General features: G+C 33.1%; 1 protein-coding gene across 3 annotated transcripts; it reads right to left on the minus strand.

Moving 5' to 3' along the window:
* Positions 1–897: 897 nt before the first annotated feature.
* On the minus strand, positions 898–12,521 carry LOC124454847 (allene oxide synthase-lipoxygenase protein-like). 3 transcript variants are annotated; one of them, XM_047005596.1, is made up of 17 exons: positions 12,374–12,521; positions 11,512–11,562; positions 10,009–10,078; positions 9,804–9,883; positions 9,188–9,380; positions 8,101–8,335; positions 7,400–7,600; positions 6,649–6,888; positions 6,035–6,276; positions 5,700–5,884; positions 5,529–5,619; positions 4,618–4,795; positions 3,799–4,102; positions 2,803–3,111; positions 2,390–2,626; positions 1,732–2,256; positions 898–1,379 (listed from the first exon to the last, which is right to left on the minus strand). In XM_047005596.1, the coding sequence occupies exons 3-17, from the start codon at positions 10,013–10,015 to the stop codon at positions 1,200–1,202; spliced, it is 3,207 nt and encodes a 1,068-aa protein (XP_046861552.1). In that variant the 5' UTR covers positions 10,016–10,078; positions 11,512–11,562; positions 12,374–12,521; the 3' UTR covers positions 898–1,199. The 3 variants fall into 3 exon arrangements, with proteins under 3 accessions (XP_046861552.1, XP_046861555.1, XP_046861553.1); XM_047005599.1 differs by lacking the exon at positions 11,512–11,562; XM_047005597.1 differs by lacking the exon at positions 12,374–12,521 and having other exon boundaries at positions 11,512–12,367.
* Between the last annotated feature and the right edge of the window lie 610 nt (positions 12,522–13,131).

Genomic DNA, 13,131 nt, shown 5'->3' on the forward strand with positions numbered 1-13,131 from the left:
CGTGGACATGGAAGAATTATTGCAATTTCCCTGTATCTGGGATGCTTTGGATTGTTTTCATATTCCTATAAAATTCCGGTGGTCTTCAAGCGTGCAAAGAATATCATAACTACAAGAGTTTTTATTCAATTGTTTTAATGGCCTTGGTCGATTCTACTTCGCCTTCGGTGCTCTCACAAGAGGACAGTCGAAATGAACGTATGCTCGCCCGAAAATATGTACTCCTACCAATTTACTGATGGACTTCCTCACTCCCAATCTTTTCACGAAAGCATGCATTGCAACGAGAAACCGCTCGTTCTGCTTTCCAACCAACACTCTCTTCGTCGTCTTCAAAATAGAGCACCTTGTACATAAAAATTTTGCACTTTAAACAAGTGTATTTTGTTAAACTTGTGCACGAAATACGAGGGCCATTACCATCACTCGCCGCCGCCATGTTTTTACAACTTTGCGCATGGCATTTAGCATGGAAATAATTGCTTTTTGCTTAGAAATATCTTTAAAAAAATTATGCATTAAATTCGGCTCATGTAAAATGCGACGTTTGAATCAACATCGAATTTTCGTCGAATATTGGACTAACTCTGTCGAATATACGACTAAAGTCGCATTAAATTAAAATCCGTTGAATTTAATTGATTCAAACGTCGCATTTTACATGCACATAATTCTCGCATTTGATTCGGCGCATGTAAAATGCGACGTTTGAACTGGGCCTTAGAATAAAATATTCCACTTTTAAAAACTGCAGTCTTAAGGCTTTATTCTCACTGATGAAATAAATACAAGCAATATAGAAAAAAGCCGTTAATAAAAAACTCCATAACTCATCAAGTCGACATATGCACATGCATAAACGGAAAGAACAAAAAAATGAAGGAAATTAAAAGAAAATTAATAAGGAAACTTTTTTAATATCAACTAATTCATATTTGTTTCACAAAAATGATGTACGGTGATATCAACTTTGCCATGACTGTACCACAAGGTGTTGTGCAGTTATATCAACTAATCAATGACTATACCCAGAATTATGGTGTGCAGTCAGATCATCTAAGCTGTCCAAGTGAGGACCAAAATAATTATGTATAAGAATAATTACATTATACGTTTCCTTCAAATTATTAGGCCTAATATCGATAAGTTTACTAGCAGTCACGTGGAAAATGAGAAACTTGACAAAAATTGAGTGAAGTTCAAATTGCTGTTCCGTTTGGAACACGTTCAGGAAGAAGATAAATGTACGGAATTTCCAAATCTTTATTTCGCTTTTTGATTTTCTCGGAAATATTCTCCAGATTATTTTGGAAGCGTGATATGGCACCAAGGGCTTCCAAATCCTCCCAAGCAGTGCAGCTGTAATTACCTAAATAACGCTAAAATATATAGAAATACTTAATTAATTAATTTTTTAAAAGAGCTAGTTTACCAGTTAGAGTCTTAATATAGTATTGTTATCTAGGCCATACACACATAACTCTATACACAAAATCTATACCAATTAATATTAAATTAAATGCATAAACTCGGGTTTTCAAAAGACAATGATTAATAGTATTACTTTTGGTCATGAGTAACTAGAAATACAAAAATGCATTAGATTGACTGTGTAAATGTGATAGTGCTTTTCCTTTCAAGAAATTCTTTGACTCTTACTTAGACGGAACGAAGCAATCACAGGAATATAAATAATTGTCACTAATTAATAACAAAGGAACAAATCAATACCTCGTCTTTTGAAAATTTGGTCAATATATAAACTGTCGCTATTGCCTTGACTGCCTGAGATTTATTTGGAAGAGTTGATAGAATGGACTTTAATGTTGCTTCTCCTTTCTTGTTTGGCGGTGGCTTACGCATGATAGCAGGAGCATTAGGTGTGAAACCATAATGATCCTTTTGACTGAAGTTTACTGCTGCATGTTGACAAGAAAACGTAAATATCAAACAAGTCAACAATTCTACAAGTTGCTCTCGAGACTCAAACTTGGCGGGGAGGTCGTGGGTTGGATTTCCAAGCGTCTCACGCCAGCCATTTTTATAAACATCAAGTATCCAATTCTGAATTTCATCATCTTTCTTGACGTCGTCATCTCTTTTATAGAAAATACCAACTATTTCACCTACAAATTTTTCAATGGCTTCCCACAGGGCGAGTCCGTCGTCACGATAATAATACTCAGGAAGTTTTGATGGATCATTAACTCCACGTTTTTTTAGATTCTTTGGTAAATTGTAATCCTGAAATGTGGTCTAATAAAGGCAAATGAAGTGGTGGTCTTTTAAAGGGAAATTTAATGTATGAAAACGTTTTGCCAAATGATTTCGTAATACAATTTTAATTTGAAATTTGATTGATGTTATATTTGTAAAAGAGGCAACAAACCTGCTTAAAGCATTTCTCCATGAACGTCACGTGACCACCACCTCCCAGTGACAAAGACAGATCAACAATTCCTCCTTTACCAATCAACTCTTTCCTGCCAATAGTATCAATTGCTAGCACTCCATAGATGTGAGGTTGAAGTAACTTAAATATTGGATGAGCTGATGAAAGATTACGCCATGTTGACAATGCAAATGGTTCGGTTGTTAAGTGAGTGCGCAGTAAATGCGTACAAAGCTACAAAAAAGACGTTAAATACTTCAATTATCTGCAATAAAATTCTTGTGTAATATTTAACAAGTCTTTTAACTTTGAAAGAATGCACTTTAATGTTCAAGTCATCTTTGTGCAGATGAATTATGTAGCTGAAAAAAATAGTCCGTAGTTTGCTGTGTAAACTCAGACAAACAAACCTGGTGGAAATTAGATTCAGCAACACGAAGCCAAAGCTTTGCTAGCATCCAATCATATGGGTTTGGTTCGTGTGGCGTCCATATTGGGTTCTCAGGACCTGGCTCTTGATTAATTTGGATTGCTATTGGCATGAGATGTCCTTGTTTATTCACATAGAATAGAGCAATTGGGGCTGCGCAGTATCTTACATCAGCTTTATCATGTTTAAGATGATCAGGGGCTTGGTAACCAAAATCATCAAGAACAGGTCCACCGTATGTTTTACATCCAACCAAAATTTCATAATCAACAATATAAATATGGCCTTTCTACATAAAATAAGTCAAAATTTTTATACTTATTAATAAAATATGACAGTTCTGAGTATATACAAAATGTATATACAATGTGCCCTCAAGGCTATCACCATAGTGCAATGGTGACTCCTGCATTTGGGACAAAGGATGTACGGTTATAAATATAATGATATATCTCCATTTTTTCTTTTTAAACGTAAGCTGGGTGAGCAGTTAACTAATCGTTTTAGGGATGTTAAGTATACTTAACTTTAAAATATTGTCGATCGGGGCATGCATGGAGAAATGATGTCTCGTTTTGCTGCTTGAGAGCATGACGAAATATTTTTAAGACAAATGTTTATAACGTGACATAATATGTTTTTTGAGCATATTTTTCTATCTTAGCAAGATTTCATAAGTCTGTAGAATATGTTTTCTTATAGCCCCCGTTTCGAAAACTATGCATCGTGGTACAGCAAAGTGTTATTATAAACTTTAAATATCACATTTTGTGTAAGAAGGTTGTAATTTAAAGTCCAGATTAGCTAAGGAGTTTCCATAGTGATGTAGCAACAGTGCCATAATGTAGATTCAAAGTAAGTATTCAGATCTTTTATTGTGCTGTAACCAACATATAAAAAGGTCGAGTAATTCATGAATTTGAAACCACTTCTCTATGTAAAAGTATCACAAGTACAACATATATGACTTGCTAACCTTTATTTCTTTTTTCAAAGACTTTCCTCTATCAAGAAACGCCTTGACATCATTGTCAGTTACGGGGAATTTCTTTGGTATAGCGTCACATCGTGTGATACTAACTGGATTAGCACTATTCAAGAACTGGTAGGCAAACCAGCGATCTTGATCCCAGTAGCTTTCATAAACTGGAAGATCACCTAGTAGCCATTTGTGATATAGAATTTTGTAATCGTCAAAATTGTCCCAATCTTCAAATAGCGTTGCAAATTTACTGAGGCCCAAATTGGCTAAAGCAGTCAATCTGCTCCTCTTATAGGATCTGGTAAGTATATAAATAGAATTTTTTGAACATAATATTGCTGATGTGCGATATAAAGTTTATTTTACAACACAGCTGTAGATTAATATTACACATTTAGTCATATATATTGGAGTTATCAAAGACCATGAATAAGCATGGATTAAAATATTTGCTTTTGTGATAATATATTCCATCAAAACATCCATACCATCATCTATGAAAAATTTTTTTTGAGAGTTCAGGGTGTAAATACAGTTATTAACATAATTAGCATAACATCAGATACATTATATAGGTAACACCATTACTTTCGAATTTTTAAATAAATATGGCAAGGGTTGCGTCAGTAACACATTGTATAACTTCATTGTAAAAATTTAACTCTACGGTGGTTGAATTTTGACTTATTTTTAAAAAATGCACAGATTTATCATTAAATAAAATGTTCAACAATTAACATGTTTATGCACATAAACAAATACAAAAACACCAATTTAATAATGCATTCGTAGTTTATAATTCCCTGCTCTGACCTTGATTTTTCATCAGTAAACTGGACATCTCTAGGAAGATCGGCATGAGTTTCAGCTTTAATGCTCCCAGGCATGTGCTCTGTTACCCAATCCCATTGATATATTTCTTTTCTTTGCTTTAGTTCTTTTTGGCGTTGCTCGGCAACTACCGGTGGCATATCATGGAATGGTAAAGTTGCTACACGGTATACAAATGTTTGGATTAGATTTTTCATAATGTGAATACTTTTATACCATTCATGTTTGAATAAAACGCAACAAGAAATTTGACAATTCAAATTTTACTTTTACTCTTTATTGAACTGGCAACATTTTACGAAAGCCTTTACTGATTGTTTTAAATGTTGTAACTGCTGATTGTTTTGTAATTTTAAAGCCACATTCATTTAAAAACTTCAACATTAATCTTACCAATAGCAATGTTATATAACAAAATGAATACTAAAATAAATGGTTTGAACCCAGGGAGTATCGTAACATGTTTGCCAGTGACTTTGAAGATGACTCCGGCCAAGGATGTCAAAACGTCAGTCTACATCAATACCAACAGTCCTTCTCAAGACTCTACTAACCTGGACGTTCTTCATCCACAAACATGAATACTTTATTGCTTTTTAGTAACAGTTAATTAGTTTGCTTAAGTTTTTTTTTCAATTTGTCATGAAATAATGTATTCTGTATCAATATATTAGGTTTAACTGTATCTGCCTGTGTTGAGATGAGAAGAATATCAGAATCTTACGCACTTTTTTCTTCAGGTAAATTGTTGATAAGTGTGAAGACTTATTTGTAATTTAAACTATCGAAATCATATCACAGACATCCCCTGATTTCCTTCCACTTAAGATCAAAGTAAACCAATCATATAGAAAAATATCTCTGATCAAAATAACAAATGTATAACGCATTACCTTTTCCAGGCAGCAGAACAATTTCATTGATTACCCATCTGTAACAAGGGAAGGAAAAAACACCACTATGTCTTGAACTCATGACAGTTACCTTAGAGAAAATATTTTTGGAAATTTTTTATTTGCAATGGAGTCAATATTTTTTTAATCACGAGGTCCATCAAATTATACCTTTTCAACAAACCAGTCTGGGTCTTTAGTTGTAACTGTAATCCAAGCCGGACGTGCATTAAGCTCAACCAGTTCAATTTCACCAACATTCAATGCTTCCACTCTATAAACCTCTTTACTTCCACGTTTAAAATCATTGTGAAATGATTTATCAAGTTTCAAATACTCTGTGCGACCTTTTAAACCTTAATGACAAAAATATGATACAATCTTAATTTAATGGTATGCCATGCACAATGCACAAACAGTTTTATAAGTTATGATGTGTATAAATGAACAGTAACGATTTCTCCATTCTAAATCCTCGTATGGTAAACATACACCCTTTTTGGTACCTGTTAGTCTGATATACACGGTGGCATCGGTGCCAGCATTCTTTCTGTTGCCCGTTTTAATTTCAATTGTGTAAATAGCATTTTGATCAGCTGGAGTAATTGAGCCTATCTTCAATTTTCTTAGCATTTGCACACGATCATAAACTCTAACTCTTATTTCACCAATGCTGTTATAATCTTCGGGTGACTCGGCTTCCAACAATCCAAGTGATTCCGGCTGACGCACGATATTGAAAGTCGTACTAAATGTAAACATTGAATTAATAAAATTATTTGCCACGTAAAGTAGTGTATTTTGCACACTATCAATGACTTAAATACGTTTTCTTTGCTACATTCATCATACACAGAAGAGTGAAGAGTAACAAAATCTTTTAAAACTTTTATACAATAGCTTTGACATGATGAGTGAAAATTATTGTTTGTAAAGGCTTGTTAATTAATCTTATTACATATAATTTAGAACATTAATATTTAATTAGAAGGAATAAATGATCTTAAATCAATCGATATTAATATTCAATACACACACATAACGCTCTTTATCGAGACTAGTTTGGTAATTGCAGCACAAAATTATGTTCACAATTATAGCTTGCTGCTGTCGAACTAACCGTTCTATTACATCTGGGGATAAACGAGTCTTTATGGTGACAGTGGCTAAGTCAAGCCATGGATGTGTGTCCTTATCCCATAAGATCCCTGCGTGAAAAATGGTTGCTGTGTCTTCAGGGGATTTATCGTGAATTTGGATTTGCAAGTGATAAGTAATCGGTTTGTTTTTCAGACGTTTAACGTATTCCTTACGAAGGTAATCATCTGGTCGCTTCTCATTCTCGTGACGACTAAAAATCCTTAAAAAAAACGAGAGTGTATTTTATTAAATAATTTTGAAGTTATTTTTTCAATTTCTATTTCTAATTCTATAATCTCTATTATTATCCATGAATCTATATCAAATCCACATTCTACTATACTACAATGAACACAATTAGTTATAAGCCTGCATCACCCTGATATCTGCCAAAATAATTCAAATGTGTTGGAAGCTACTGTTAGATTGAATCGCATACTCTCGTATTGCTAAAAGACATTTGGACGTTCTTGTTATGATTTAGTCTGACCAAACCATGTTAGCTCATGCTATAGAAGTATATTACTGTGAAACTATCATTTAATTCAAGTAGAGATGGGTGTCGTTAACTCATGAGCACATTTTATAACTATTTAGTTTACGTTTCATTTAATGTATTCTTTACTTAATAATCAAACAACATTGTTCGTCTTTTCTTCAGTTCAGTATTATGAAGAAAGCATATGTGTATGACTTAAAATAGGAAATGCTTTCCAAAGAAATACACAAACCAAATATTTCTTTGTTCGTCTGCAGTCAATCTTCCGCTTTCATTTTCTTCCTTAATATTGATATCACCTGGAACTGCTCGATATCTGCAATATCGAACTTTACCATCTTTTGCTTTGAAATACATGGTTAACTGAGAATAATAGTAGAGATGAGCAAATGAGTCAGGTGCTCGACGTAGTGCCTCCACAAAATTGTAGTAACTAGCAAAACAGACAATGTTTCGAATGATCAAGATTTCAGGTTTTAATTATGCATGGTGAATATAGTCCATAATACGTTTTTATACAAATAAGAAACTATGCAAGAACCATGATCTTTATGAAAATGTGAAAGTTAGGATGGTGTCAGGAGATTTTTAGTTTCATTTTGAAAAATTTATTAGAATAAAGAAAAATATAAAGATAATCGTTGTTTTTACTTGCAGGCTGTAGCGTAGCTAGCCCGACTCTTTACTCGCTATGCAAATATTTTTGTATTAACAGTTAATATTGTGAGAACAATATATTTCTAGAGAAATGAATGATGGTAAATATTTAAAATTTACATAGCTGGAGTAAATCTTCAGGATGGCTATCCTACTGCTAGCAGGCTAGTAAATGAAATAATCTATAAGTAAATGATATATCCATATTAAATGAAGTTGCATAGCTTTATTTATTTTAAAGTTTTCGGCTGCATATCTGGTGATACAAATGCTTACTAGTAAGGATTTTTGTAAACGTATTCTTTTGCTGTGTCTCCTTCATTTACTGGAACAAAGTCGTCTAAACTGCTGACATCCCAAAAGATGTTGGCCTCGCCTGTATTCATGACGATATCCAGAGGACTTTTGTCGTCGGCGTCCGCAAATTTTATTGAAAATGATCTGGCGTCAGCTCCAGCATCATCAGTGAATTTGAGATTTCCATGTCGCAACCTTGCATCGAATTGGCGACCTATTTGTTCAAAAATGGTTTTATCAACTTTAAAATTTTTACAAACAATATTGTCTTTGATGAGTCATATGTAGTTTTAGTTCTATATGTAGTTTCTGCTTCATCTGCGTGGCTCTGTAGTTATAGCTACAATGCATTCCTTTTATCTGTGATGTGTATAAGAGCAAAGTTGCTTGTGGTCCATGTCACATCATGCATAAAATTTAAAAAAAGAAAAATTTAAAAAATAAACTGCGTTATTTTTGTGAGCGATATCTTATACATGCTTTTGGAAGCTTCTATAAATTATTTAGTTAATTATTTCTATAAATTGCCTCAATCCATGGTATGAACTTAATGCACCGTATTTCTAGTTTTAATTATTGTGAATGCACGGTTTTCATGATCTTTCTGATATCAGTAGACAATGAAAGCTTTTCATGCAAAAGTGCATTTAAATTCTTCACACGACATCTTACGTCTTTCTTACAACAGAAGGGTGCTCGTAAATCGAACATCTTCCCCATTAAAGAAAGCATAATTTTTAGAGCCCTCCATTGGACCCCTTCAATGTCGTTGCGAAAATAACAAAATTTTAAGAATAATGATGTGTAATAAAAAAAGACAACTACACATACTTTTGAAGATATTGAATGCAAAAGTCTTATTACCCAATTACATGATATGAGCACCTCCAACAGATTTAAAATGTACATGATTGCTCATATAAAACATATATTTGTTACGAAATAAAGAAATCACATCAAATTATCATGATTTTAAATAAATGTGCGGAATCTTACTTTAAGTTAACAGGCAACCAAAACCAAAGATTGTAAAAAAAGTATTTAAAAAATGTGATTTAGTTCTCACCAGCTTTAAAAAATTCATGTTCTGGAAATTTCGGATCATCAACAATCTTTATTTTGCCAACACCACCAGTTCCAACTGTGTGTGTTGCTCTACGAAAACCACCCAACATTGTCGCTAGTGTAAACATAGTTTCGAACTTCTGTTTTTGAAGCTCTAATTTAAGTCCTCCAAATATTGGGTATTTCCGTGGTGGCTTAAAAGAAAGAAGTGGAAATTATATCAAACAGGTTCTGGGTATGACGTAAAAACCATTTTACATAACAGAGAAAAAATAGCCCATTGAGTTTTTTTAGTGCAAATTTAAATTCCTCAAAACTTGCAGAGTAACTTTTAGCTACAGATGGAAACGCTTCTGACAACCTGGAATTTTTTTCCCGTGATACTTGAGAATTTTTAGTGCAGTTTTAAACACTACAAAGAAATCCAGGATCAAACGGTATTTTATACTGTTTATAGGAGTAGAAATAAAGTTATAGAAGTAGAATGGTACGTGTCTATCTTAGTACTTCAATACAAGAAAAAAAAACTTCAGCTAACACAAGTCTCTTCATAGTTATCTTGTGGAATGTGGTGTGCCAATTTTTACACATAAAATTCAAAAAAGGTAAAAATATACCGTGTGTTCATCTTTTATCCTCCTCTCGAGCTCTTTTTTTCCAAACTTTTCGGCAAATAATTCAAATCCAAGATTAAGCCCTATGAAACACGACTTTCATTTCATATTATTGTTAAATATTTACAATTTATAATCATAAAGTGAACCGGAAATTAAATGAGATATGTGACATAGCTATATATAACACTTTATAATTACGACCTACCAGGCATTTTGCTAAAACAAGAATGTTTACGTTGTTGTATACGTCAGCAACAAATTCAATGAAATTTCACCTATATTTGAAATAATAACTGGAATTACGTGAATTTCCTGGAGGATATGGAATATTTCAAGAAAAGCTCTTTGTAAAACCCACTAAATACTTCATCATTATTAAATGCAGTCTTGGTTATTGACTGGATACAATTAAAGTAAATGTTAGCCCGGAAAAGTGAAAAAAGGCGTTTATATATATTTATGTCCGCGAGTCGGCCTTTCCTTTAATTTTTGCAGTCAATGCTTGTGACCTCCGCCAAAGAGCACAATATTTATGACAAAGACTCTTTTATTTTAAACGATCTTCTCATTTTTTGGTTGGAAGTCAGAAACTAACATCTTTCTAATGCGAATTATCAGTTTTAAGGTAAAAATTTTATTTAATAAAAAGAATAATAGGTTTTGTGAATGTGGAAACTATTAAAGATAGCATTTTATTGACGAAGAAAGAAATTTGATATTCCTTATGACGCGCTATTAATACTTCGCAGCAGAAGGTAATAAACGATTCTTTTGTTGACTCTTTGACTTAAAAATCTAATTTTACAACACAATTTGAATGCGATATTTTGTGAGTATACTCAGCTGTTTCTACTCGTAGCCTCGTATGTTTTAATTTATCTTGGTACTTCTTAAGCAATACGTAAAGTTTTACCTAGATATATTATATAGTATTTTTACGTATGTAAAACGTAAAATCAGTAATACTATATACTTAAAACATAGCATGCGATTTAATAAAGGTATTGTACAAATAATCAAAACATCGTAGGTATTGAACAATTCAGACAACATTTCTTGTCTTCAATAATGAGATGATAATGGGTAAATACTGAATCAAACTATACTGCTTCATTAAGTGATTTCGCGTGATTTCAGCGAACATTACGATTTTACAGATTGTAAGATTGTCTTAAGTCAGTGGCGCACAAAAGAAGAATACAAAGCAATCATTGTACGAGATTGCTTATGCAAATTTTTGTCGTTAAATTATTTGGTCTACCCAAGAACACGCATCAACAGCAAGAATTTATCTTAATTTTTGTTTCGCTTCAGAATTGTTTTAGTTTTATTTTTTTCGGTTTATGCTCTTCTAATTACTTCTTGTGCTTACGTCGACGCAGATGTTACAATTTCCCCTCAAACCTTGGCTTATTTAAATTGTTAAAAATCATTGCTCAGTCAAATCAAACTTGTTAACATGATTTTCCAACATTTTCATTCGTTTTCCATTACATTCTTACACAAACTCCCATTTCACCGTCATCTCGTTTTTACGGATATTTTGTAAATCTTAATTTGAAATGTTCTACGGCAAAACGTATTGATATTAAACCTCCTACTACGGCAAGTCTGTAGTTCTTTACTTTAGTTGATTTACGTTAATTGTCAAGTACGACCACTAGATTTAGAAAAGAAAGCATCTTATAACAAAAATTAGACAGCTTACCTTTGACTTTTTAGCAAACTTGTCAACTTCTTATCGCTAGCTTTCCGAAGCCTGATGATATCAAATCAGTAATGGCCATTAAGACAACTTTTCTAATGTTTTACACGGAGTGATTTGCTACACTTCACTTCTTTTTGAGACACAAGGTCACGTATAACCAATTGGTTGCATATGACGTTAATATAAATTTTTACAGCGATACATAGGTGATGAATGTTTTCACTTACATAGCTAATACATTCACACAGACACTTGCATTTAAACAGTTTTTGCAAGATGATTTCAGCGAACATGACGATTTTACAGATTGTAAGATTGTCTTAAGTCAGTGGCACTCAGAAAAAGAATACAAAGCAATCATTGTACGAGATTGCTTATGCAAATTTTTGTCTTTAAATTATTTGGTCTACCCAAGAGCACGCCTCAACAGCCAGAATTTCTCTTAATTTTTGTTTCGCTCCAGAATTGTTTTACTTTTATTTTTTTTCGGTTTATGCTCTTTTAGTTAATTCTTGTGCTTATGTCGACGCAGTTTGTTACAATTTCCGCTCAAACCTTGGCTTATTTAAATTATTAAAAATCTTTACTCATTCAAATCAAATTTGTGAACAGGATTTTCCAAGATTTTCATTCGTTTTCAATTACATTCTTACACAAACTCCCATTTCACCGTCATCTCGCTTTTACGGACATTTTGTAAATCTTTATTTGAAATGTTCTACGACAAAACGTATTGAAATTAAACCTCCTACTACGTGGCAAGGCAGTAGTTCTTTACTTTGGTTAATTTACGTTAATTGTCAAAGTGCGACCACTAGATTTAGAAAAGAAAGCATCTTATAACAAAAATTAGCAAGCTTACCTTTGACTTTTTAGCAAACTTGTCAACTTCTTATCGCAAGCTCTTCCGAAGCCTGATGATATCAAATCAGTAATGACCTTTAAGACAACTTTTCTAATGTTTTACACGTAGTCATTTGCTACACTTCACTGCTTTTTGAGGCACAAGGTCACGTTTAACCAAGTGATTGCATATGACGTTAATATACATTGTTTTAGCGATACATAGGTGCTAAATGTTTTCACTTACATAGCTAATACATTCACACAGACACTTGCATTTAAACAGTTTTTGCAAGATGATTTCAGCGAACATGACGATTTTACAGATTGTAAGATTGTCTTAAGGTATTACAACATCTTACTATAGGTATTACAATAAATAAACTCGACAGCACGAAACGAATTTCAATTATCAGCACTTACTCCTGGTCCTAACTTGCGACATAAACATTGGTATAAACATAAGAATAACGGAGAGTTGGGTAATCTTGTGCTTATACTTACGTTTATTTCGCAACTGAGGACATGTAGGTGATTGTATATTTCCGAGCGCACTTTGGTATAAATATACACTAGTAAAAGAATGCGGTCTAGGCAAGGGTTAGGGTAAAACGCGGATACGGACGGATGGACAATTACTGCGGATGAAAAATTACGGACGGATGACATTCGAAGACGGACGGAAAGACGTAGGAGCTAATATCATACAAAACGTGTGTTTCAAGGGTTTTTACCAGAAAGGGTAAAACACGGATATGGTAATAGATATGACTTTCA

This window comes from Xenia sp. Carnegie-2017, unplaced genomic scaffold (genome assembly GCF_021976095.1).
Source record: "Xenia sp. Carnegie-2017 unplaced genomic scaffold, XeniaSp_v1 HiC_scaffold_3, whole genome shotgun sequence".
Lineage (NCBI taxonomy): Eukaryota > Metazoa > Cnidaria > Anthozoa > Malacalcyonacea > Xeniidae > Xenia > Xenia sp. Carnegie-2017.

Coding starts and splice junctions, on each gene's coding strand:
- LOC124454847 (XM_047005599.1), bottom strand. Junction 9,381..9,803: donor GGATAAAAGATGAACACACG/GTATATTTTTAC, acceptor CTTTCTTTTAAG/CCACCACGGAAATACCCAAT. Junction 7,601..8,100: donor GTTTACAAAAATCCTTACTA/GTAAGCATTTGT, acceptor CTGTTTTGCTAG/TTACTACAATTTTGTGGAGG.